Source organism: Callospermophilus lateralis, chromosome 1, assembly GCF_048772815.1.
Source record: "Callospermophilus lateralis isolate mCalLat2 chromosome 1, mCalLat2.hap1, whole genome shotgun sequence".
Taxonomy (NCBI): domain Eukaryota; kingdom Metazoa; phylum Chordata; class Mammalia; order Rodentia; family Sciuridae; genus Callospermophilus; species Callospermophilus lateralis.
Genome location: NC_135305.1, coordinates 104,823,886 through 104,851,609, shown reverse-complemented (window position 1 = coordinate 104,851,609; position 27,724 = coordinate 104,823,886). Strand labels below are relative to the sequence as shown.

General features: G+C 42.0%; 1 protein-coding gene across 6 annotated transcripts in view; it reads right to left on the bottom strand.

The window, feature by feature from the left end:
• Positions 1 to 351: 351 nt before the first annotated feature.
• The window catches only part of Ikzf1 (IKAROS family zinc finger 1), a 97,036-nt gene continuing 69,663 nt past the window's right edge, over positions 352 to 27,724 (bottom strand). For 4 of the 6 annotated variants that reach the window (XM_076836922.2, XM_076836918.2, XM_076836928.2 and 1 more), the window contains 4 exons: positions 22,738 to 22,905; positions 18,252 to 18,377; positions 13,138 to 13,272; positions 352 to 3,816 (listed from right to left, as the gene is read on the bottom strand). In XM_076836922.2, the coding sequence (XP_076693037.1) occupies positions 3,107 to 3,816; positions 13,138 to 13,272; positions 18,252 to 18,377; positions 22,738 to 22,905 (1,139 nt within the window). In that variant the 3' untranslated portion in view covers positions 352 to 3,106. The remainder of the gene's footprint in view (positions 3,817 to 13,137; positions 13,273 to 18,251; positions 18,378 to 22,737; positions 22,906 to 27,724) is intronic. The other 2 variants (XM_076836930.2, XM_076836934.2) reach the window with 1 other exon arrangement.

Here is a 27,724-nt window from a genome sequence, read left to right as displayed (position 1 = left end):
AGATGGCTGCGTTTTTTTCTCATTTAGAGTCCTGTGCATGTGTACCTGCCCGAAGGGAGGAGAAGAACTAAAGCTGTATTGGATACAAAGGATTTGACCTCAACAATCACCACACAGAATATTATAAAAAAAGTGTATTAGAAAGTATTAGAACAATATTGCATATTAATATCTGGTTACACTTGTTCACAGTGAGTGCTCCTGCACCAAAAGCATCTGTACTTTTTTTTTCTGATACCTGTACAGTTTAATTTTGGTTCATTTTAAAGTAAGAAACATTGAAATGGATACGCAATGAGGGAGATCTGGGTTTTAAATAGGGTTGACCCTTCATTATTGCTGGAATGGAAGAACTGAAGAATGAAGAAATACATTTGCATCATGATGTGTCTGTGTAAGTCTAGTTCAACTCGATTTTGTTTTGGCAAGAAGGGGATGTTATGAGAATCACACTGCAGTCCAAACAAAACAAAAGAAGATAAAAGCACAAAATAGAAAATAAAAAACCCATAAAACAAACCCACATCTCCATAACAGGTAGCTCTCTTTCTCAGTGAAGATTCTAAGATTTATTTATTATGACTGATTCTAAATTTGAAATGGAACATGCTGGTTTCTGAAGCAATTGGTGCTGGGAAATGCCCTTTGGTGATAATGCAATGATAATGCAATGGTATTTAGTGACTCTTTCACTAGGACAAGGACACACTCTAAAGTACAAATTACAGAGGGAACCTGGGATAGGGAGCGTAGTCCAGGCACTCCACAGGAAGCAGGGATGACAGGCAGGAGAAGGGAATGAGAACCAGCGCTAGCTGTCATCCACAGCTCAAGCTGCTACTGGTGGACCCTCCTACCTCTGGTATTTATTTGAAACACAATGGGAGAGCATGGAATGTAGGCACACTTCAGTACACAGCCGTACTTGAGACACACACTCATGCCATCATACAACAGAACAAACCACAGAAGAAAAAGTGTGAGGTCATGCAAAATCCTACTTTTACCAGCTAGAAGAAAAACTTCAGCAACTTTTGGTACAGAATATGGCCACCTTTCAAACATAATTTAATTACTCGTTGACATAATATGAAACCTTACTTTAAATACAATAGTTTCAAAAAATGCTGTTACAATATAAAACCACAACAAAAGGTGTGCAAATAGACATTTATATTGGCTATAAAAGGCAGTGAGAGGAAGGGGCAAAGCATTTTAGAAAAGAACTCCCGTGACCACTATTTACAGTTCTGGCTTAAGCCTTGCTTGAGTGCCATTAGAAAAAAAAAAAAAAACTCCCTTCAACCAATTGAATTTCTGGGATGCATCAAAATGGAGAGGGTAGGTGAAATCTGCCAGCAAACTGGAAAGCTAAGAAGGTTCTCAGCTTGAGTATATGAATTTGGATAAGGCGTGTCTGTCTCTGTAACTGCATATTGACCAAAGCCATCCATAGCCCTGGTTCTTCCATCTCTTCCTTCACTCAATGCATTGGTGTAGCAGAGACTAAATTATTACAATTACAATTTTGTTTATTTCCAGTTTCAAAATGCTATACTGTTCTGGAAGCAAAGAAATCCAAGACTGTAGAATGACATCTTTCTGAACTCTGTCCTTTCAATGAAACTCAAGTGCACATGAGGAAGTATATTTGTGAACACTGAAAGGGAATAACTCACGTATAGAATTTATAATCATTCTAAAGGAGCACAAGTCCAACTTGAGACTGCTGACTGGGAAAAGTCTTCAAAGTGCTTTTTATCTTTGGAAAGCTGCCCAGACCTTCGACTGGTTTAGAATTCATTTAGATCAGTGGTTCCCAATTAGAGGTGATTTTTTTCCCCCAGTGGAACATTTGGAAATGTCTGGAGGCATTTGTCAATGTCAGCTGTGGGTGCTGCAGGCATCTACTGGGCAGTGACCAGGGATGCTGCTAAATATTCTACAGTGTCCAGGACCAGTGCTTATCCAGCCTAAAATGTCAGTGGGGCTAAGCACTAAGAATCCCTAGATTAGACCAAATGTCGAGTTACTAACATACAATTTCCTCTCGGTTTCTACAAGTTTATGTGGACGTTGGACAGTTCTGGTGAAGACAAGTACTGTAAACATTTAAAACTGTATGCTATTTTTTTTTTTTTTTTTTTTGGCTGAGGTGGTAGAGAGTAATGACTTTAATGGTATGATTAATCTTGAGGAAGACCACAGAAATGAGTGTGGAAACTTGAAGAAAGCTTTGGTTTCTGGGAAGTTAAAAAAGAATTAAGGTCCAAATTTTAGGACAAGTATTTAAAAATGTAGTGATAGGGTTTGGGGCCATTACAAGTATGAAAAATGGCAAAGCAGAGGTTAGGGATCCCCAGATTTGCCCACAGGGACACTGAGCTCATCCCACCTGGCGCCAAGCCTCAAGAGATTCATCTGGGCAACATTTCCAACCTCAGAAGGTGAGAAGCAGTCTAAGGGCTCTTCAATCCTTCCCCTCTCCCTTTGCCTAGGGAAGCCCTCTGTACCACACCCTTTCCTGATTTATTTTCCTATGTAGAATATGACAATATTAACTTTTACAAAGTGCAGTCTTTCTGCTCTGGATGCTGGTGGCCCACGTCTTTGGTCTCACCATGGGTTGCTGGTCCTGCTGCTCACCGTTCAGTTTGCTGGGATGGCCACACCTCTCCGGTTCTACCCACTCTTCTGGGGACTTGGATTATACCTGGGTGCATGAACCCCGATGCTTAGCACAGGGACTGCCATGCTCCTTCCCATGCACTGGCTTGTTTTATTGAACTCTTTCTGAAAATCCAGACTAACTGGAGAAGGGGGGGGGATGCTAGGAAGCCACAGGTGAGGGAATTTTAGCTAGCAGTCTACAGGAACGTCTAGGAAGAGAACAGTTCTCAATGCTCCTGATGCAGTCCTGCCTCTAGCAATAAAAATCTCGTTTTCAAAAGCAAATCAGATCCCAATCAATCAAAAAAAAAAAAAAAAAAAAAGCCACCTAAAAATCCATACCCCAAATTACAGGGTCCGTGAGGCCCATGCTGCCAGCAGGAAGGTGGGTGAGGGAGGCAGTCCTTGTGCTTTCTGGGTGGGGTGGGCTGCAGCTTTAGCTCATGTGGAAACGGTGCTCCCCCCTCGTGATGTGGGAGGAGAACTCGTACCTGTCCTGGCTGTGGTAGCCGCACATGTTGCACTCGAAGGGGTCGCGAAAGCCGTGGCAGCCCATGTGGATGGTGTACATGACGTGATCCAGGAAGAGCACCCGGCAGTGTTCGCACTTGTACACCTTCACCTGCTCGCCGCTGGTGCTGACCACGCGGAAGGCATCCTGCGAGTTCTCGGAGGCCGCCCGCAACACCTCGTAGGCCCGCTGCTCCTCCTTGAGGGCCAGCCCGTTGCGGGCATGAGGGTTGATGTGGTTGGTCAGGTAGATGAGGCCGCCGCGCTGCTCCTCTGTGTTGCTCTCGGTGTCCGTCGAGTCTTGGCAGCTGTTGCTCGGGGAGGCCTCCCGCTCCGAGGAGGCCGACTTGGCCTTGGACAGCAGCAGCAAGTTCTCCACGGCACTGTCCTGAGCCGAGTGGTTAGACCTCGGGGGGCCCTCCGAGGGGGGCTTGTGCAGCTGGTACATGGGGCTGATGACGGGGACCACCTCAGAGCCCCCCGGAGGTGTCTGCACCAAGGGGCGCAGGGACTCGGCCCCCAGGTAGTTGATGGCGTTGTTGATGGCCTGGTCCATCACGTGGGACGTCATCATCTCGTTCTCCTTCTCGTAGCTGGTACTGCTGTCGTAGGGCATTTCTGACAGGCACTTTTCCCCTGTGGAAAGCAGGTGACAGTGAGCGAAAGCTACACCTGGAGTGTTGGAGGGGTGGACTACCTGCTCGGCCTGGCAGAACACACCATGACCAGAGGAGGGGAGGCTGAGTGAAGCATCTGACGTTGGACATCTCCCTCGGGGTCCTACCATAGTAGGCACTTAAAAAAAATCTGGCTGGATAAATCCATAAATGAATAAAGGACCCAAAGATTATCTGTGTCAATTTAAACTGCACATTTCAATAGACTAAACTAATACTTGTCTCTTTCATTAAACCTAAAATTAAACATTATGTTTAATTTAAAAATCAATCTTTTAAATGATGCGTCTTTAGTAGAGAATTCTAAGTAATTTATAATAACTTTATCATAAATGTGTTCAAAATACATAATAATTATGATTTATTCATCATATGCAATGATTATTTAAAATAGTATTATGCATATTAAATTCATAAGTTTAATAATCTAGAATAAAATGTAATCAAATATACAGCGATTGAATATTATTTATAATAAAGTCATACATGTCTTATAAATAACGCAAAGGAAAGTGGGCTCCAACCTGTGATGAGTAGAAAGGATACTTAAAGACTAATCATTCTGGGGCTGGGGTTGTAGCTCAGTGGTAGAGAGCTTGCCTCGCATGTGGAAGGCACATAAAAATAAAATAAAGATATTGTGTCCATCTACAACTATTAAAAAAAGACTAATCATTCTCTGCATCCTTCTTTCACAGGCAGCAGCAGTGAAACACTGTGCAGCAGAAACATGTGGTAGAAAGCAGGAGGTGAACTGAGGAAGTTGCAGGGGAGAATAGCATGTCTTTCATTTATTCTTTAAATATGTACCGAGCCCTCCTGATGTACAGGGAACCACTGCTGAGAACTCAGTGGTTATTGGGCCTTGATCTCTAGGAACTTATGATGTCATATCATTAGTTTGTAGGAGTAGATGAACTCTGCTATAGCTCTTGATCTTGAATGTCCCCAAAGGCCCATGTGTTAAAGGGTTAGTCCCCAGTATAGCATTATTGAAAGGTGGGTGCACCTTTAAGAGGTGGAGCCTAGCCTGGTCAGTGGTGCAAGCCTGTAATTCCAGTGGTTTGGATCTCCAGTTCAAAGCCAGCCTCAACAAAAGCAAGGCCTTAGGCAAGTCAATGAGACCCTGTATCTAAATAAAATAATAGGTCTGGGGTCGAGTACCCTTGAGTGCAATCCCTGGCGCTCCCCATCCCCCCACCACACAAAAAAGAGGTGGAGCCTAGTAGGAGAATCACAGACCACTGGGGTGGGTGAAAGGAATAGAGGGATCCAAGCCCTCTCCTCTCCTTTTACTTCCTGATCATGAGGTGAGTGGATTTTCTCTGCTAAGCGCTCCTATCTTGAACCTCTCCATAGACCCAAAGCAGAGGGGCCAATCAGTCTTGAAACAGAACCTCCAAAAACTGTGGGTCAAAATAAACCTTCTTTCTTTATAACTTGATTATCTCAAGAAATTTCATTATAATGATGGGGAACTGACTAAAGCAAGTTCACTTCCCCTGGTAATTGTGAAATCTGAGACTAGATTAAGCTTTATGTAATAAGCTTTGGAGTGTACAGTCTAATAATGAGATAAAATTAAAGACACACCTTTTCAATATATTGTTTTTTAAGTCCAGTACGAAATCATGGCTTAATTAGCCAATTCATTGATTAAAGCAACACTTTTGCACTTATTGCCAGGACCACTGACTTGGGTTACATCCAGTGATGGTAAATGAGTAAGTCAGATCACCTGAGGCCACCTATGGCAATGTCTGAGCTCTTTTCATTTTATTCTTCATTCTGTCTCCTTCCTTTCTTCAACGCATCTGAGTGCCCAGTAAGGATGAAAGGTGAGGAAGTGAAAATATTGCCTGTCCTCAGCAGTATACAGAGAGCAAGTGGCATACACATTAAAGCATGATGGTCCAAATAATTCATCCCTAAAGGAAGGCTTGTCATGGAAGTATAACTCATGACTCTTTTCCTTTTGTTTGGTACCAGGGATTGAACCTAGGGGCGTTTAACCACCGAGCCACATCCCCAGGCCTTTTTTTACTTTATTAGAGACAGGGTCTCGCTGAGTTGCTTAGGGCCTCACTAATTTGCTGAGGTTGGGTTTGAACGTGCAACCCTCCTGCTTCAGCTTCCTGAATTGCTGGGATTATAGCCATGCACCACGGTGTCTGACTCACTCAGAATTCTTATCTCATAAGAGGCAGCCAGCTGAGTGAGCTTTTGTGTCTTGGCACTGGGACAGCCAGAGGGAAGGGAGGAAAGAAGGGGCCTGGAGCTTTGATGAAACCCAGTGAAGGTCTGGGGGCCAGAGTCCTGGGTGCAGGCGTGGTATCAGAGTGGTAGGCAGGAGGGACAGGGTCTGCTAGATAAAGTAGAGACCATCCAAAGTAAAACAGAAGCCATTGAAGGGTTTGAAGGAAGAAGGAGACTTTCCAGTCACTATGGAGAGAACAGACTTCATAGATACAAGTGAGGTGGTGACCAGGACTCTCCTCAGCATCTGGGTTATGGGTGATGGTAGCTATTAAGGGTGGTGGCAGAGTAGGATCCCAATATGCCCCCCATTTTACCTGTAGTTCTCACCTTCACCTGAGCTACTACTTACTAGCTTGTAAATTTACAAATAGTTCTTTAAACAGTCTGTGACCATTAAGAAGTGACCAGGAATATAAGCCCTATCATACTAAGAAGTCTCCTTGGGTTGCATTCCTTATTCTTAATGGACATGCATCATGTAACAACTTGGTTTCATTTGTTACTCTCTATTGGTGGTCAGAAGTGGCACATGCCCTGATAACATACAATGTGATCCTACAGAAAGAAAACTTGATGTGGCCAGTGATACTCCCTCAGAAACTGGATAAAATGAAATTTTTTCGCAGTTAATGGTAGGGACCAAAGAAGTGGTATTTCCCTTCATCCAAGGTTAGACATAATTGTATAGCAGTCCTGAAACCGTGCACATTTCTTATTTTTTGTGTTGAGGTTCTATATGCCTTGTTCCACTAACTCCAGAATAGAATGAACTTACTCTGGTGTGTACCCAAGTCTATCCTCCTATCAAATATTGGCAAAGAGAGGAGGGGAGTGGGCTTGGTACTCAATTCTGCTAAATGTAAGTGTGTAGCCACAACAAAATTGGTGCTTTCTCACAGAAACATCTTGTTTCTCCCCAAAGTCGTGGTTCTCTGGTTACCTAAGTAATCATTGAAGTCTGTTGTTTTAAAGACTTGGTATCAACAACAAATGGGTATAGGAAAAAAACAAATCTATATTCCAGGTATCATGGCATATTGAAGTTACCCATGGAATTACTCTTCCTTAATATCCAACACAAGGAGAAAAATAAAAACCAGTGAAATTTACCAACAACCATCAGCTAAATAAAAACACATCCTGATGAGATATCTCTCTTTCTCTCCAAGGAAAGAAAAAAAAAATTCTTGCATGAGATAGAGGAAAAGCTCAGCTTCTTGGCTTCTTATCTCATTTCTGAAATGCTTAGATATCAATCAAACCACATGTTCAGCATTTTCCCTAATATCCTCATATTTACACAGAAACGATTCAAATAAGCATCTGTTTCCTCTTCTGATCAAGAACTGTTGAACCCTCTGTTAGCAAGAACCAGATGACACTGGAGAAGTAAAACAGATAGGCTGGTTCCCTTGGGCAGAAGGAAGACATTAATGATTTAGGCTGCTGGAGAAGATGGCCCAAAACCCCCAAAGTGTCCCCTGTGGAGACAGGAAGCACTATAGTGCTGCTGGTTTAGGGAATTTAACCAGATCTCAAAACAAGAGAGAGTGAGCCAAGGGAACATCTTCTAACAAAGGCAGCACTTTGCCTCACCTGAACTCCCCCAACCCCATCCTTGGCATTTTTTCAGGATTTAAAAATGTCGATAGCTCTCAAAGGAAAAAAAAAGTCTCAGATACAATGGGAAGAACGTTGAAACATCAATCAAGTTATATCAGACCAAGTAGAATAAGCGAGATGAAAAGGAATGTCAGGGTTACTATGAAAATATTTTCTAGCAATACAAGGGAAGAAAGAAAGTAAAACAAATCAAGTCCATCCTAGGGAACAAAAACCTAATTCAAGGAGATGAAATACCTCATAATTGCTTCATGACATGAAGTCAATGTTTAAAAATTGAGTTTTAACATTCAAAATGAACAGAATAAAAGGAAAAAGGGAAAGAATGGAAGGAAAAAGGGAAAAGAATGAATGGACTTCAGATTGGGACAGTGAAGTCCAAATCAGTATTATTATCCATTTAGTGGATGAATAAGAAACAGCAAGGTAATAAAACAAAATGTGCTAAAAATTGAATTATTGACTTAAAGGGAAAACACAAGGTAATAACAGTGAATAAATATTAAAGACAAAGAAATAAAAATAAAACTTAAGGATATGCTAACAGATATGGAAGACAAATTATTCAATATAAGGATAACTGGATCCCTAACTAGAGATCATAACAAATAAATATAAAAGATACATAAAAGTGTATTGCTAAGAAATAAAGAGAGAAAGAGGGAAACTTCAAATTAAAATGGTAGAAAATTTTTACTTGGATGCAAAACACCAGAATGCATCCCAGTTACGGCATGTGACTTTAGTAAAGAAAGAGCTCTCAAGACATTTAGGGAAAAATGAAAATTGCTATAAAGAAAAAAAAAAAGGACACTGGACTTAAGAGATCTCCATAGCAATATTCAACAAGTAATGTCAACATGGCATGGTCTAGAATTCTCAGAGAAAAGAGGAAGAGTTCCCCAAGTAAAAAAGGAAGCGCCACCAAGGTCCGTCAGGATGCTCTCCTGGTACAGGGCTGACAGGCGGACATTCTCATTCACAGTGATGGAGGGAACGGATTAGCTGTGGAACCTTTCCCAAAAGGTTGGTTGAATGTCAAGTCCACTCCATGAAGAGATTAACTGAAATAAAGTGAAAAAGTGGCAAAAGGACTGGGCCTGATTCTTGAATCTGTTTAAATATACAGATGGTAATAAATAGCTAAACTACTGTGTCAGTAATGATAATAAGAGCAGAACGTAAATATTTTGAGGTTGGACAATGTAAAAACAATAATATAACTGTGAACATTGGAAAGTGGAATAATACCCTTATTTCTCAGACAGAGAGAGCCCAAGTGCAGGACACACACACACACACACACACACACACACACACACAGAGAACTGGGGACTGAGCCTCATCTCCTGCCCTTTTCTATTTTTTTAATTTTGAGATGGGATCTTGCTAAGTTGCCCAGGCTGGTCTCAAACTTCTGATCCTCCTGCCTCAGCCTCCCAAGTTGCTGGAATTAGAGGTGTACACCCCTCTGCCCAGCCATAATAAATATTTAATCTTAGAGTAATCCTTTAAAAAAATGATATTCCCATCTGACTATTTAGTTGAAGATCAGCCAGTCCTCCAGTTTTATCTGGGTTCTTTATCATCTCTTAAATTTAAAATGTGTTTAACATGATAGAGTCTTTATGAAGGTATTTATTTCACATCTATCTTGATCCACCTATTCATCACCTTATTGACTCACATATAGGAGAGAGAAAAATATTTAATATTGGTAATTTATGGATGTTGGGTTTTGTGGTGATTTAAAGACATTAATCTTTGCATCATTTTTTTTTTACTGAAACCATGTATCATTTTAATAATACAACAGGGTGTCTTCTTCTTGTAAAAAAGAAAATATGCCAAGATAATTTATAAAGGTTAGCAGGAATATTGATCATCATTATTTTCCTCTTTGTGATTTTTGCATTTTAAAAACGTTCCCATCCCAATCACCATACAGACTTAAGAGAAAAAAAAAAAAAGAATGAGCACCACTATTTAATATAAACTCCTTTCCTCACTGGATTCACTGATCCTATTGACCATTTCAGATGATCTTAGAGGGTGGGATCTTTGATGGATAGAATAGTGAGGAATGTTGCTAGCAAAACAAATCCTTCTTCATACTCTGCCAAGATTTGATTTAAAATTTTTAGTCATAGCTCCTGTATCAATAATTTCAACTTTACCATTCTGAGCATTATTCAACATGAAGATAATACCATCTTAACTTTTTCAATGTGCTTTCTAGTGTTGAAAGCACTGCCACATGTAGTACCCCTGATGATCCTCAAAAAACTGCTCTGGGGAGGGGGAAGGGATGCAGACCCACCCCATTTCAGAGATGGTGACACCAAATTTAAGACTGCTCAAGACCAGCTTCCGGTCACCTGACGGGCACAGCTGGACCTGCACCCTGGAGCAACTGGACCAGAGCTCTTGCAACTGCACCATTGCTGGACCAGCAGGTAATAAATAGCTGGACTCCTACCCTCCTTCTCAGTTTACCTGAAGGATAAACAGCATTCTAGAGTTAAAGAAAGGGTCTTTGAGATCCATCTCCCTTTTCATTTTAGAGATGGAGAATCTGTGACCAGTCAGGAATAATTGATGGCAATGCGCGAGAAGCACAGTTTCAGACTTGAACTGCCAATCACCAAGTCCCAGGGAAACAGGAGAAGCCAGAGAAGCTGTGAGGCCTTCCTTCCAGACTCTGCTTCTGCTACCCTGGTCCAGCTGTTCCCATGATGCTTCTTCCTCCTGTGTTAACCTTTCCCCTGAAGCCTTCACTCTCATCTGAGCTTTGCTCCCTTAGAGTGCTTCCCCCCCCCCTTCTTCTTTTTGGTCTCATTTTGTTTTATCCTTTGAATAGAGAGGCATGTGAATAAGGACAACATCCACACTGGTCTCACTGGGGTGACTACGTTAGAATTTCTCAGATGTTCCAATTGATCTGATGTCTCCAAAAGCTAAAGCAGTTGTGCACTTATTAGATCACATGGCATTCTCCAGGTCCCTAAATTGAAAGAGGAAGTCATATCCTACTTCCCAGGGTCAGTAACTCTTCACAACCCTTGGACACACTTGCTGCTTCCTCTCTGCCCATCTTCCGGGTTGCTCCATCAAACCCTTGCTCACTGCCTACGTCAGGAGCCTCCCAGTGGTGCTTCCTGCCCAGGGAAGGAGCCGGGGACCCTGCACTTGGTGCTACAGAAATCTCATTCACTCTAACAGTTTAACCTCCTTCAGCCCAGCACCCTGCTCCTACTCTGCTCAAGAAATGAAGAATCTCCCTTGCTCTCACAGTCATACAGCTCACAATTACATCACCCCACAAGGTGTCTCCAGGTAGTATCTTTACTCATTTACTTATTTTTAAACTGAATATTTTCCTGCCCTGTTCTCTCAACCACCAATTTATGACAAACCTCTATTTAATCAACAGATCAAAATGGAATCCTAAGCAGGGTGTGGTGATGCACGCCTGTAATCTCAGCACCTTGGTAGGCTGAGGCAGGAGGATCTTGAATTCAAAGCCAGCCTCAGCAACAGCGAGGCACTAAGCAACTCGCTGAGACTCTATTTTAAATAAAAATACAAAATAGGGGATGTTGCTCAGGGTTGAGTTCAATCCCCAATACTCCTCCCAAATAAAATGGAACCCTATTTGAAGCTGCAAGAAGGAGGCTGATGCCCAAGAATTCGACCTCCCCTCCATCCTTTTCCCCTTCTTGCAGTGCCCTCTGGGGCCCCAGGCTTCATCAACTACTCTTCTAGCTCCATCCCCTCTCCCAGCAACAGTCTCTCGTGGGCCACTCACTGAACAAGGTCCTTGAAAACTAGCACATAAAACTAGAATTCCCTCTCATTCTAGCACCTGGATTTATCTTTTCTGCAAATGGTATACTACTCTACTCTAGACAGTGAAACCCACTGTTTCCTTCACCAAATCCCTGCCCTGACCCTCCGTTTCTCTTTCACCAAACCTCCCTCCTGTCTCTGTTGATGCCATCACTCCCTCACTTTCCTTTTTCCAATCCATTTCTGGTCCTTGCTGTCTCTCCTTCTCAAGCTCCTACTAAAAACACGTCTGTGCTTTTCCTGCCTTCTGAAAGAGGGCACATCTCTCACATTGGCATGCAAAGGCCGTTCATCACGTGGCCAGAGCCTGCTGGGACAACTTTACTTTCATTGCTTCCTGGGTACCTGAACTAAGGCAGAAACACGCCTGCTCCTCCATCATGACCCACGAACCCTACTCCTTCCCCCTCCACCACTGCCATTTCCTTATCTTTATCTGTCTGTCTAGAACCCTGCCCGGCTCTTCCAAATTCTATAACGTGCTGAAATCCTACTCCTCTCTCTCACATCCCTCTCAGCTTCATGAAGCTTCTACTGGTCATCTTTCCTGGACATGACTCTTTCCAGGATAATAGTTGAGAGGATTTCTAAACCTTCTCACATCCTTGGGGTCATGCTATGTGCACTATAACTCTGTGAGTCACATAAAAATAGAACCAAGGGGCTGGGGTTGTGGCTCAGTGGTAGAGCACTTGCCTAGCATGTGTGAGGCACTGGATTCGATACTTGGCACTGCACATAAACAAATGAATTAAATAAACGTTCACCAACATCTAAAAAAAATATTAAAAAAAAAAAAAGAACCAAGGCTTGGGGAGGCTGAGTCATTTTCTGAGGCCACAGGGTTAATGAGTGGCCCTGTACTGACCGTAGGCTGGTCTCTGATCCTAATGAATGCTACTGGGGCACCTGCCTCCATGTCCTCCTTGCCCTTCCAGCATCCAGCCTGGATGACAGGTATGGATGTATCTTTCTATCGTCTACACTAGGCAATAGCTTCTCAAGGAAGAGGAGCCTCACTCTGCATATTTCTTCCTCTTAAGGAATGAATGCTCAAAATAATAGTCCTAGCTGTATCTCCCTTTCACTAGGCACCTCTCAGGGGCCAGTTGCTGTGCGATTCCTCTTATTAACTCTCATGGTCCCCCCGCCAAGGGGAGCGCTATGGGCTTCTTGTGAAAAGTGAGAATCTGAAGCTCAAAGAGGGTGTTCAGGCATGAAGGGGTCTCACTGTGTGATGGGCCTCCAGGCTCTTGATCCTGGGCATACTAACCTGGCCACCCTCAGAGAGACAGTGACCCCAGGCAGATCACACCAAGGGCCCCAGATGCTTGCAAAATCACATCTGAGAAAAACTGGTGGGAGAGGGGGGTCAATATAAAGAAACTTATTGGAAAAAAATTCTAAGACATATTAAGCTGAACACTTTTTGCTTTTCAAAAACTAAGATTTTTTTCCCTTTCTTCTACCCTCAACTAATTTTCTCTTGAGTCTACAATACCCACATAGTTATTTTTTTTTAAGAGAGAGCAAAGATTTTAACTCTTACCAAGGAATTTTTGAGGCATAGAGCTCTTACGTCTGGCGACGTTACTTGCTAGTCTGTCCAGCACGAGGGATCTCTCTGATCCTATCTTGCACAGGTCTTCTGCCATCTCACTGTGATTAGTTTCTTCTTTAATGACTAAAGTCAAAGACAGTTAGAGAGGCCAGTTTAGAAAGGCTTAGATTTAAAGGAGTCTGTCGTGTCCAGTGTTACATCTGACATTTGTTAAGTGCCTGAGAGAGCCAGGACGTTCCTAATTATGATTATGACTAATCTTCCCAGTAACCCTGCCAGACAGACAGAGACTGGGTTATAACAATGTCAAAGACCAGCCACCTGCTCATGCTCCTTCCTATGACCACACTTCATCCCCAAGACCAAAAGAATAAGTACCACCACCATCACCCTGGGCTGGGCCTAGATTAGGTAACTGTGTCCCTCTGAAGAGTCCTTCTAACCTTTCAAAATACAAATCCACAACCTCAATCCATCCTAACAATAGCCCTCTGAGAATCAAAGAACTTTCAGATCTAGAAAAGACTTAGGACTCTGACTCCACTGACTGGCACAGAGAACTAAGATGCAGGAACATGGCCATTTGGGATCCTTTGGCACATCTTGGCAAGGTGAGGGCAGAACCCAGACCGCCTTATCCCTGAACACAGAGCAGACTCTTGGTAGTCAAATAACATCTGCATACTTTGAAGACAGAGATCCTGAAGGCAAATGCAAATTAAGGCTTTTTCTAGTCCATCTCTCTTTTTCTATATTACCTCTTTTCATAATTGAAGATACAGCTTTGCATCCTGCATAATAGCATCTATTGACTTCTAGTTTTTATGGCTGGAATTTTTGAAATATAACTCTTTCCTGTCCCTGAAATTTATCCCAATGTTTAAGGAAAATATAAACTGCCCACCTTCCACGTATCTAATCAATTCCCCAACACCCATTCTGCTTTATGCTCCTTCTCAGGTACTTTGTGTTGATTATCACAAGGTCTTTAGGTGTATTCATTTCTAATATTGATTTACCTGTATATTCTTCAAAGAGGTCTACACATTATAGCCACATTTTCATATAATGCTAGACTTGCCAATTCTCTCATTGATTTTTTTCCAGATTCATATGTGGTTACCTAATTCCAACAAGATTTACAAAGCAATTTTATATTAAAACCATGCCTTTATTTGGGAGGATGTCCATGGATTGTGTCCACACTGCTGTCCCTCTGCAATCTTCCACACTCTTTCTTGCCTTGTTGTGGTTTGGTCACTTTCTTTGCTACAAGGATTCTCAAGTATTTTATGTCTTTATTGGTATTATGAACACTACTTCAAAAACCCATGTTTTGGATGATATTGCTGATGTATTTATTTCATTTTCTAACAGTGGAAATCTGTGAATCAAATAAGTCAGGGTGTATAGCCCACACCCCAATTTACAGGAAGGATATACATAAATCCATAAAATCCAATGCTACCCATTTTATACTTCACCTATCTAATTAACATGCTCATTTAAATGATCCTCCTCTGTAAAACAGGCCCAGTGACCAGTCTGCAATGCCCTCACATCTCACATGGGATTTCTCCCCACCGTACCACAGGCTTTGACCCCCAGAGCTGACCGTAGTAAGGGAAACGTGAACCTAAAGCTCTAGAATCTCTAGCTACATCATCCTTACTTACTCCTCAATTTGTGTTCTTGATGTTCAAGAAACACTTATTTTTTTCCATAAAGATATTAGGAAATTGCAACAGGTGACCAAAAGCCTTTTACTAAGGAAAATTATAGTCAGAAAAATAAATCTTACTTTACATTCTTTAAACTAGGCATTGTATTTACTTAATGGACCCAGCTGAAAAGGGGCTGGGGAGCCAAGAGATTACTCAACAGTCCCTCTGAGCACTGATGAGGGCTGGTCTCTGAGGGATGTGGGGGACAAGAGAGGGGAGAAGCCAAAGAAGGTGCAGGTTCAACTGGCCCTGGCACAACCCAGCTGACATGACCAAGACCCAGGAACTCCCCTGCCCTCCCAGTCCTGCATGTAGTCTAGCATTTAACTTTCATGAAAGTTCTTTTGATGGATCCTCTCAATGCTGAAAGTTCCTTAAACTAGCACTTACTGTATGCCTGCAAGGGATAGGTGTCAACAATGGTAAAAATAAAGCTATCTTTGGCTGCCCAAAGGCACACTGTTAAAGGCTTAGTCCCCAGGGTGACACTGGTGGGAGGTATTAGAACTTTTGAGAGGTAGGGTTTTAAGTGAGCCTTAGGTCACTGGGGACATGCCCTCAAAGGGCACTGTGGGGCTCCAGACCCTTACTTCCCTGCTCCCTTGGCTCATGGTGATGTCATGATTTGCTACTTTGCCATAGGTCCCAAGCATGAGGCCAACCAATGACTAACTAAAAGACACAAAAATGCAAGACCCAAACTTTTGTCTTTGTACATTTATTACTTCTGACACTTTATTTGACATATCAAGATATTAGGAAATTGCAACAGGTGTCAGAAAGCTCATATACACACATACTGGCTAAAGGTATTTAAATCTTGCTGCACATCTTTAACAAAAGGCAGGAAAACCTCAATGTCATTAAATGCTAGCACAGCTATCTCTGTCTGTGGCCACATTGAGATCAGATGACTGCATCTTTCTAGAGGAGCCTTCACACCTACTGAGAATAGGGACATGAGGACATTACTGTATTGTTCCCCATTTACCTGACCACCAATGGGAACAGATTAACATTTTAGGCTAAAACTGATTCTCACCACATGAAAACATAAAATAACTCTCACTGGCACACCAGCTTAATGACAAAGACATCAATGGAGAATCAAGTTGGAGGTGTCCATCCATCAGAGACTTCAACTTCTCTGTTGAGATAAGTCTGGTATGGACATTAAGGCTGCTTGTTCTCATGTCTACATGTTCTCCTGTGCTTTTCTTGGGACACTGCTTTGAGGATGACCAGACAGGCACTATCGCTCACATTTAAAAGATGAGGCCTGGTGATGTGGTTTGGAATGTTTCCCAAAGGCTCATGTGTGGAAAGCTTGGTCCCCAGGTGAAACTATTGGGAGATGGTGGAAACTTTAAAAGTTAGGGCCTAGTTGGAGATAGCAGGTCACTAGGGATGGTGGGATATGCCTTTGAAGCCTGTATCTTGTCCCTAACTTCTTCCTCTATCTTCTAGTTCCCTGGTTGCTGTGAGGTGGGCAGCTCTGCTCTGTCCTGGGCTCTCTGCCATGATGTTCTGTCCTATCATGGGCCCAAAGCAATAGGGGAAAAATGACCATGGACTGAAACCTATGAAACAGCAAGCCAAAATAAATCTTTCCTCCTTTCAGCTGATTTTCTTAAGTGTTTTGTCACAGCAACGGAAAGTTGACTAACATATCCGGATTGCATTAAGAAACAGATTCAGCAATGAAACTCAATCCTGGGTCTCGTGAAATGACTGTTGTTTCTCTCCTGAAAAAAATAGCTCACAGGCTGCTATAGGTGACAGCTTGTTTCTTTAGCAATGAAAAGGGTGGAGGAAAGAGACAACACTATGCACTGGGTCTGTTTATTGCACTGGTTTTGTCTTAGATCTATGTCTACATCAGATTATTTCATTCAACAGAGCTTGGTATTGCAGTTAATAAATCCTCAGTAAATATTTGTTGAGTGTATAAAATGGCTTACTAAACATTAGTGTATAAATTACATCATTAGGACCACTTGTTTCCAGAACCCATTGATTAATATTTTTTACAGAAAAATAAAGTATCTGAGTATTCACATTTTTTTAAAAAAATTATATTCTCTTCCCCCATTCTTCTATCTTAGGGCTGGCCAAAAATATTGATAATTGTTAAATTACCATTAAATTATTATTATTTTTCCATTCACTGTCTCATTTTCCACTCACTCTCAATGCCTCTCCAACCTTGACCTTAGATTTTGAAGAAAGGTAAATGATAATGTCATAGAATTTTTCCATTTCACAGGTGAAAAGACTGAGACCCAGAGAAATCGTGGGCCTCAGGTCCACAGCAGCTCAATAAGAGGGACCACACTAGACCACACTATCTCTTGCCATGTGATAAGCTGATGCCAAGACTAATCTGAATAAGGACTTATGACCATTCTTTTCTCCTGCTCTCATCTGCCATTAATAATCTGAGTGTACTCTGATGAATTTTCCTTTATAAACTAATTGTCATAACATTGAGTGAGGCTTAGAAAATTTGTAACCATTAATTTGATTTCTACCCTATAATCTAATGATTACTAAATGAGTAAATCAGCCTCCTTCAGTACTTTCCTTACATCTTTCACTTTGCATTATCTAAAGACTTGAATCAAGTGCTATGTCGTTATGCAAGATACATAACACAGTTCAGGAGACTAATTCAACTTCCTCTACTTCCTTGATAGCCTCAATACTACCGACTGTCAGGGTCTTCCAATAAGCTTTGCCTTCACATTCCTGGCAGGTGTGGATACTCTGCCCTTGATCCGAACCTATGATGGAAATCATAGGTTGGAAGTGATATGATGGAAATCACAGTCTGGAAGTCCATATTTGATCAACTTAATAAAAAATAGATTTTAAACCAGATTTCATATCTTGTTCCAATTATTAAGTACAAAGAAACAATTATTACTCTCTAGACTTTTCTGTGCTTTCGTTTTTTTGCTGTGCTGAGGATCGACCCTAGGATCTCATGCATGCTAGGCAAGCACTTTATTATAGATCTATAGCCCCTGCCCACGACTCCAGATTTGAAAAAAAGAAGTCAAAACCACAAAAAAACAAAAACAAAAAAACCATAGCACCAATCAACACCTAAAAAACCAAAAATTTTCATGAGCCACTACTGTTTTAGGTGTTTCTACAGATTTGAACAGGGAGGGTGTTTTAAGACAAGCTCTATCTGGTCAGACCTGAGAAGTGGAGAAGAAGAACATGCTCCTAGTGAAATTGCAATGTTATTGGTCAAAAAGTTCCCTCTCAGCCATGGTGGGGAGCAGGCCCACAGCTCTGCTCCTAGGGCCGCACATGCACAGTGCTGGGAGGGAGAGAGATCACGTCCAGCCTCGGAGCTTCAGCGCTTACCTGGGTACAGCGTGCCTGGAAGGCCCATGCTTTCCAAGTAGTTGTGGCAGCGCTCTTTATGTTCCTCTAAAGAGCTTCGCTGTTTATAGCTTCGGCCACAATATCCACATTTGTGAGGCTTACCAACTGCAGAAAACACAATTGAGTTCAAGACCCCAATTAAATGCTGGCCTTCTGTGTCTTGGCAATGCATGCAATACAATTCTTACCAAAAAAAAAAGTAAAAAAAAAAAATCTACTCTTGAGAGCTAAAAGCATTATGGACTCAGTCAAAAATTACTGAACTTAAAAATGTTAATGTGCAGGGAAGTACTTGACTGTACCAAGAACTCATGTGACTCATGTTTCTTCTTAATTTGTCTATTGTATTCACTATCAAATTCTCTCCTCCACGAATCGCTGACACCTGTCTTTTAACTGGAAAAAAATCAAACCACTGGAATGTTATAATGTGGATGCCAAATAACTGGACAAAAAAAAAAATGAGGAAGGCTGGGTAATCTATGATTCACCCCCCAGACAAAGGCTTCCTGTCCCATTCTATGATGTAGGCCAGGTCTGGTGCAACATAGGGGCTACATCTAATGTGACTAGGGTGAATTTAATTCAGGAGGCTAAACTGGATAAATTTATGCTTCAATGAAATGATCATTATATTTCTAGATTGCATTTTATTACATAATGCAATATATTTTAACTTGCATTATCTATACAAAATATTTCATATAAGGATACACACAACACCTACTATATTTTACATGAACTGAGTTTACTGTTTTCTCACCATAGAGCATTAGGATAATGTAGGTTTGAGATCAGCCCTGTTTGATATATTCAGGATTATGGAAATGTTTTCTACATGGCTGTCAAAACATGGTAGCCATAGCCCATGTGGCTATTGAAGGTCTGAATTCTGGCTTGTGACACAGATGATAGAAGTTTAAATTTTGTTTAATTTTATATTGCTAAAATTAGAAGACTACTTATGGTTAATAGCTAGTATGTTGGGCAGTGATGTTATGAAATGAGTTTAGCCCTTCTTGGATTTTAGTGAGTGGCGTTCTGGGAAAAGAAGACTAGCAATGAAACTATATCATGCCTATTTAAAGACTTTTATAGAAACCATTTTTAAAGACAAAATAGCCAATATTTATTTAATCCTTAAGGAATATCAATTTCTACCCTAACACCAGGATAGGATCTTCTTTCTTGCGCTGTTTGATTTAACATATTTCAAAGTATTCAGGAATATTTGTTTGATAACTGGTTTAACCAATGTATATGTTAATTCAATCTTTTTCCTGGGTAAAACGATGCTATGATTAAAGAAGAGAAATATGAAAACCAAAATTTGACTTGGGGAACATTCAGTAGAGATAACAGGGATCTTTCTTTATCTATAGAAAGTGATGTGTCCCCCAACATTAGGAAATAATGATGAAATATGGAATGTTGCCTAAAAGGCAATTTTATTGAGTACTATCTTAGAAATTAATAGAATACAGATAATAAATCCATGTTCTTTCCTGGAAAATCTATACCATTGGTGAATTACATTATCAAAATTTCCTCCTGTATAAATGGCATGGTGTCTAGGTATCCATTTTTCTGAGTATATGAGTGATTTTTACACTGGAATATAAAAAATCATCACTGTAAGCAACTGAAATATATCAAAGAAAGTCTTTTAATAAAGCTTGCAACTTTCAAAGAAGGAGTGAAGAAGGGGACCGCACCCCTATCCCTCCTGATCCCCCAAACTTCTCTTCATATGAGCATGAGACGAATTCTACAGCTCTAAAAATTCTGTAACTAACATGTTGGCATCTGGAACTTCTGGTTACCACTGGTTGCTAGGGATAACTGTGTGGATGATTCTGGCTTTTAATAGAATGAGGGGCATAGACATTCTACAAGAGAATACAATGTGGCTACTTTTGAGTTTGAAAGGTAAAGTTTGTTCTGTGAAATCTTTTTGAAGAATCTAAAATCACTGCTTTTTTTTTTTTCCTTTCAAGAACTCTGTGCCAAAGTCACTTTCAGACAGTAGAATCACCAGTGTCACTGAATCTAGGACAGTTTTCTCCATTAACTCTTGATGGAATCATAACATAATTAAACGATCGAAAGCCTGCCACCTGTTATACATAATTACTCAGAGACTTCCTGAATGAAATAAGCAGGCATGGAGCCAGAATAACATACAATACTGCACTAGATTTTCCTCATTTCACAGGAGAGAAAAGAGAGAGTTATCATCTGAAGTTCTAAGGTCTGATATATGCGGGAGATATTTGTATTGCAAATGAGAGTGATCCCAAGATGCTGAGGATATGATTGGTATCATCCTCAGAATGAGTCTGTGGTTTCCACCAACTTGGGAAGGTGTGCCTCCTATAAACCTGAGGGCACTACTGCTGTCAACTGTGTCTGTGCCTGTATGACCCCTTGCAAATGATAGACGTGAAGTTGCTTTCTGCTAGGTCACAGCATGCAGTACTGTGGGATGTGCAGATGAACCCTACAGGGGCCTTATTTGTCAGTTTGTCCCTGGCACCATCTCACCTGCAGGAGGGTCCACACATGATCATCACATGTAAACACTTGTAAGTGCTCACTGCCATGGAGTCAGGTCCCTGTCTCAGGAGAGCCTTCTGTTCTCCCCATTCCCCTGCAACAAACTACTCCCCAGACTGAGAATGTTCTCTTCCAGGTGAGGAGGTAGCAGCCCTATTGGCACCCCCTCCTGACCAGCCCACTTTGTTAAGGAGAGCGACTCCTCTGCTAGAAACTGCTCCTTTCTTGGCAGGTTTCAAGAAGCTTACCCAAATCGTCATGATTTTCTGATTACAAGCTTTTTTGGGAACCTCCAGCATGCTCATTACCAGGAAGGAGGTGGGAACAGAGAGGAGATGGCTCCCAGCCTGGGATTCCTCACCTTTTTCTCCAGCTGACTCAGTGAATGCCCTTCCCACAGGGACTACTCACCAGAAGGACCAAGCTCTTGCCAATACTTGATAAAATGTGTAAACACTTTATTCTAGGATCACTGCAGAATCACACTCATTTAGAACTCCCCTAAAGAAATTCAGAAATGGGCCTTGGGCAGGTATTCAAGCCCTCCCCCTACTGGAATTCTCTCCCTCCTACCCAAACCTACTGTCCACCCTCTGCCTTCTGTTCCACTGGGCCCTCGTATGCTCTGCCATGTCCCCTGTGAGACATGGGTGTTTTACTTGTGTGTACCTGCGACCCCTTGGAGACTGAGCATCCTGAGGGGCTCAGTAAATGTGAGACAGAGATGGACAGAGGAGAGGTATCTAAAACCTGCACCATGAAATACACTTGACACATTTGGGAAGAGTTGGCCTTAACCCTGTAAGTCTTTTGCAAAGAACACATGTCCCCACCTTCTTTGAGGGAGGATCCTCCTTATCCTGCTACTTGGGACAGCAGGGAAAAGCTGTTCTAAGGCATTCCCCCATAGCACCTGCTCAGAGTGCTGCTGCACACGGCCTAAGAAGTGGTTGGTTGGGGCCAGACACTCCCAAAGGGAGGGACCATCAACCTCCAGTTCACAAAGTCTGTCTCACATATCCCTACTGGACAGTGTGGAAGAAACCCATGCATGTCATGTGGAGACACACTGTGGGCAAGCAACATACAACCTTTCTTTCTCTGATCTTTAAGAGGATAGAGCTACTGGATAACGAAACACACAGGAAGATTTCTCAGGAGGCAGATCTAACCTAACTAAAGACTTCCTGTGTGATATAGGTTAGGAGTATTTGGACAACTGCTAATCATGATTGACCTGAGACTCCCAATAATTTGGAATATACTTAAAAACAAATACTGCTATCTAAAATCTGGTGAAAGTCCCAAACTGCCCTCTCCTGGCTGAGGCCCTGACTGGTCACTGACATGAAGAATCACTCTTGGATTTGGGCGGGCATGTCCTTGGTTGGTGGGGTTATGTCCTAAGCCACTTTGATATGTCACCTCTGCAAAGAAAACTGTCCCTAGTGCTATTAAAAATACTCCATGTAAGACAGAAAAAAGTGTATTTGGAAACATCTAGGGCATGCAGTGCACCTGGTGAAGATACAGCTGGAAACATTCTTTGTAAAAATCTTACTTACCTGAAAAAATGGAATAAGGAGGCCTCTTCTGAAACATGCTACCTGAGGTGACATTTCCTGGGGTGTGCGTGTGTGTGTGTGTGTGTGTGTGTGTGTGTGTGCATGCATTTATGATTTTCGCTGCCCATTTCCTCTGCTTCAGTGGAAAGTGAGGTACTGAGGCCCATGCTGAAATCATGGCAGCCAGTAGCCATGGAGGACTGTGTACAGGGCCAGGCGGGAAGGCAGCCAGCTAGGACAACTCCCAAGTAAACGATGCATGACCTAGAGCCCCACACCACTGCAGTGGAGGCTCTCCTTGCCTGGGGTACCAGACATTCCTGGCCTGCGCCCAGGGGACCTACCGGAATGCGTCCTCAGGTGACCGGTGAGGGCATCCCTCCGGCGGCAGGCGTAGTTACAGAGGTGGCACTTGAAGGGCTTCTCCCCGGAGTGCAGCTTGATGTGCCGCAGCAGGTTGCCTTTCTGGGTGAAGGAGGCCCCACACTGGTTGCACTGGAAAGGCCGTTCCCCTGGGATGAGGAGAGGAGAGCCGGTGATTACAAAACTCAGTGTGGGGACAAGAGGACGACGATAGCAGCGAGAAAGTTGTTTCCCACGGGGAGCTCGGTGACTTCCACCGGCTGCAGGTTTGATAGAACATGAGGCTTTCAGACTAAACCTGCCAGCTCCTTAACGCTTCACTGGCTGGGTCAATTTGATCTGAAAATCTAATTTTTTTTCCCTAAATCAGAATGGCACATCACAATGCAAATTCAAACTCATTTAAATAAAGTGACTGCAACATTTTGTGATGAAGAGCCACTCTTCCTGATCAGCAGTTTTGGAATAAACCAATATCCAATTTTGCGTGTTGTGGCATTTGGTGGGGTTTTTTAATGTGGCTTTTTTCAAAGGGTCTTTAAAATATGCCACTGAAGCAGCAAAATAAAAAGGAAACTCATTAAAAATGCATTTCAGGATCACAAGTTCATTTCAGCGTTACATTCTTATATTTAAATGAAAGGCACTTCATTATAACAGTTATAATAACTTCTTTTCATTTACATTTTCCCTGTATTTTCCCTTTCAATTTCTCCTCCATTACCTGTCTGTCCCTAAGCAGGCAAATCAGGAGAGAGACAGACAGAGAAAGTGAGGGTGAGAGAGGAAGAGAGAGAGAAAAAAAAAGAGAGAGAAAGATTGAATAAAATGAGAAGTTAAGAAACAGTGAAGCAAGGACCCATTTTTCAAAGAAAAGTCCCAGATCCCCCTATGGCAGGGCATGAAGGTCAGAGTTTGTTGAGATTCCTTGTATTTTTCTTTCTTTACAACTTCTCAAGCCTTTTAAGCACTTATTTGTCTACATCCATAGATGACAAATCATATTTCAACTACAGACAATCTGAGAGATGCCATGTCGCTGTCACTGAGGGATTCTTCCAGGGTGGTACCACTGCATTTGTGACTAAGCACCTGAAACTTCTGCTTCGACTCAGGATCTGATGAAGGGAATGAACAGGTCTTGGCAAGAATGAAACAGGCTGTTGTCTTACTGGGGAGTCACAGATCTTGGAATCTAACTTGATGAACATTGCATCTGATTCCCACTGAAAGGAGTGATACATGTGTCTTGTTTAAGTAAGAAAATATTAACGTTCTTTTGAAAAATAGTTGAAAAAAAATAAATGCTTCATTTATAAGAAGGGAACTATGTGACCACAATTCCTGGTACTGAGATAACCACAAAAATGTATGTCCCAGGTAAAAAGTTTTTCACAGGAATAAAGAATGTGTTAAAATGTCTTTTCAATCGTGTTCCCAAATGATTGATCTGACTGTGATGAAGGAGACAGCACTTATCAAAAACAATTAAGTAAAGCATATCTGGTACTATTAAAATCCACACCAGATTAAATTTTAAAGTCTATATTGGCACTTGAATTTCCTGATGATCATCGCTCTTTTTCATTGTGCAGGAAAGATGTGCTACTATAAAAAGTTGAAACTAATTTGCAGTGCTATTCAACTATAGGTCAGTTGGAGGGACATGGCTCTCACTAGAATACATTCAATATTTCTCCCAAATTCCTGTCCCATTTGGACTTGGCAGAGCAGAGAGAAAGGGTTTCAAGTCAAGCAAGTTGGAAGGTAATAATAAAACGAACTCACTAACTACCTTCTTCCCTGAGTTCCAAGCCCACCCATGTAGCTGATATTGGAGGGGGATGTTGAAATAGCTGGGAGCCAGGTAGCCCTGCAGAGCCTCCCATGAAGAGGTCAGTTAATTATTGATTAGATATACTTCTAGGCCTTCATTGTACCTGTTCATGAATATGTGTGTTTAACTCCAAGTGGATAAAAAGAGAAAGAAGACTGACTACTGTGTGCAGAGAGATCCAGACCTGGTGAATCAGAATGTGCCTCCAACCACAGGGTATTCTTAATTGGAGGGGGGCACCCTCAGGCTGGATGGGAAAGACAGTGGGGAAAGTCCATGTCACAAAAATGTTCAGGGTGAGGATGTGGGGACAGATGCTCCTGGTGACATAAGTATGTTTGTGATATGACCCGAAGTGCCTAACATAGGAAGGACCCTTGCTGTGCTGGGGAAGTGGGGAAGTGTCAGGTCTCCCCAAGGTCTGAGCTACTACAGGGAAGAGCTACACTACACAGGTAGAGCCACTGCTCAGATGATTACAGGCACATCTCCCTTCTGCAGGGAAGCAAGGCAGTGTTTCTTGCAGAGTCAGACTTGTCTTCTGATTTGAGTCCACAGCCTTCGTGGGTCCTGCTGTGGCCAGCTCCACTGGAAATCTATTTGCTTCTGACTGCTTGTGTGGGTGCACGTGTAGCCCAGGGCCAGGGCAAGGGGTCTTGAAGATAGCGTTCCTCAAAGTGAACAGAGTGTTCCACTAAAGGAATCTTGCTCTTGGAGGTTTAAACCTAAGAGGGCACATCCGTGAAGCGGGGCTATATAACAGGGCCCAGGTTCTGTATTCTCCTTCTCTTGCCAGTGGCAGCTGCCTGCCCTTGGCACGTCAGCAGCTTGTTCCTGCATCTAAGTAAGATTAAGTTTCTCCAAACTTGCGTTTATATTTATTTAACTTGGATGAGGACTTTGATGATTGCAAACTCCAAGTTTAGTTTTTTATCCCAGAGACTTCTACACATTTTCCATTGTAGGGGCCCCTCTGTAAGAATTTTGGAGACCCTTTTAATAATTTAATTGGGTAAAAGAGCAAGTCTTTATGGATATATACCTCAAGAGATTTCTGAGGGTCTATCCAAAGAAGATGAATTGAAAAATGTTTGTATCCCAAGAAGGGACCTGGGCCTGTTCCTGTTGCCCCTGCACTAAGGAGCAGTATTGTGGTCAGGGATCATAGTGCATATGCTTTTTGACGTGACAGATTGGGACAGAGTCTATGCATGGCAATCTCCTTTTTTTTTTTTTTTAAATATGTTTGCTCTTTATCATTTATAATAATAAAGCTACACATGTGTGTGGAGGGTCTCCCCTCTGCATTTCCTGTTTCTTTCCTACCACTGTCCATCTGATTCTTACACCCTGAGATGCGGGCGGAGAAGGCATTGCTGTTACTCCTGAATCACAGATGTGAAATGGAGCAGCAAATAGAGGAACTGACGCCCAGCACCAATGACAATGGCACCAGTGCGACTGCACCAAAAGGGTGACACAGGCAGAGGCAAACGCCCTGTCCTGGAGATTGCTCTAAAATCCCCTGCTTATTAGGGGAGAGACTAGGAAACCCAGGAACCCCACTGACTGGGTCAGGGAGAGGGGGATGAACATGACACGGGGTCAGGATGCAAGTCCTAGCTTTCCATATGGGTCATGAATCTTAACTAAGCTCTCAAGTGAACAGATGTCTGAATGGCCTTGCTTACTGACTGCTCCTCAATGGCACGTCCCTGCCCCGTGTCTCCTAGGGGTTTGCTAGAAATGCCCACTGTTGCCTTCTCCCTGGAACTGAATCAGAGTCTGCATTTTCACAAGATCAGAGTAATTCATTGGCCCTTTCAAGTCTGCTGCTCTATAACTCCCCTGAATATAGGGAATGCAGACAGCATGCCTTTTCAGATGTATTCCACCCAGATCCCAGGAAAATGAAAACCTTTGTAGCCTGTGTAGTTGTTCAAACCTAGTTTAGCCAGACTAGGTAAACACTGATAGCTACCTATGACCATCTGTATTTATGCAAGTGGAAATGTACTGTGAAGAAAATCTCACTGTTTCAGGGGTTTCTTCTTATTGTTTGTTTAATAAAGTGTCAGGTAGGAACTGTAAAGTTTATGGTTATGTCCCTCTTTCTGGAAGTGATGTGCTCTGTAAGTGAAGGGCTCAGCACAAATTGGGGTGTATGTGACACTTAGTTATTATTTGTGGGGAGAAAGCAGCAAAGAGCAAGTGCCACTCTGCATATCAGTACTTGGCAGGTTTATTCATTAAATGTAATTATGCTTTTTATCAAAGGCTGCAGCCATTATAGTTTGGCAATTTAGTATGCCCGAATTTGATTCACTTATCAAATATTTATTTAAGAGAATTTTCACTATTCGATTGGGCTTTACATGAATTAGCAGAAAAGTAATTCATTTTTGAGGTTGATTCCTCATCAGGAATGTATCACCACAGGTCCTAGAATGCACTGTTAAGTGTCTGTCACAGGGTAGCCTCCTTCATGTTAATTTCCACCTCATTATAAAATGGGGATGGCAGGATTCCTCTCATGCAAGCTTTTCTTAGGGTTGGATGTGATGGGTCTATTTCACTGGGTTATTTGAAGATTAATGGCCCATTCAGAAAAGCAAATTTTGTTTAATTTTAGAAACTAAATTTTTATTAAATATGAATGTCTATTGGAAATCAACTTATCTGTGTTACAAATGGAATACTACATTTTGGAGACCACCTTGATTCACATATAAAAATTATAATCCCACAAATATCTGTACTTCCTGACTTGTTTTTCTCAGTACATTTTCTGAATCCCTGCTTACTTTTTTTGATTTTTATTTGGTTCCATGCAACGAGCACACCAGGCTATAATTTTCAAGTTCTCTTCCTCACTTTCTTGAGATATACAATCTGCTGTTTCCATAGCAGCTTTTCTCCTCCTGGATTATAGTGGTAGATGCTATTTTCTGATGACCTAAGGATGCCAGTTCACAGGCAGCAAGAGCTCAGGGTATCTACATTTTATGGCCAAACTTTCTGAGACTACTACAGCTGGTGAATGTAATGTGCTTTACCCACCTTTAAGGAGGCTTCCTAAGGAAAGAAGAATTTCTGTTCATTTCCAAAGAAACCTCATGCAAGATAAGTAC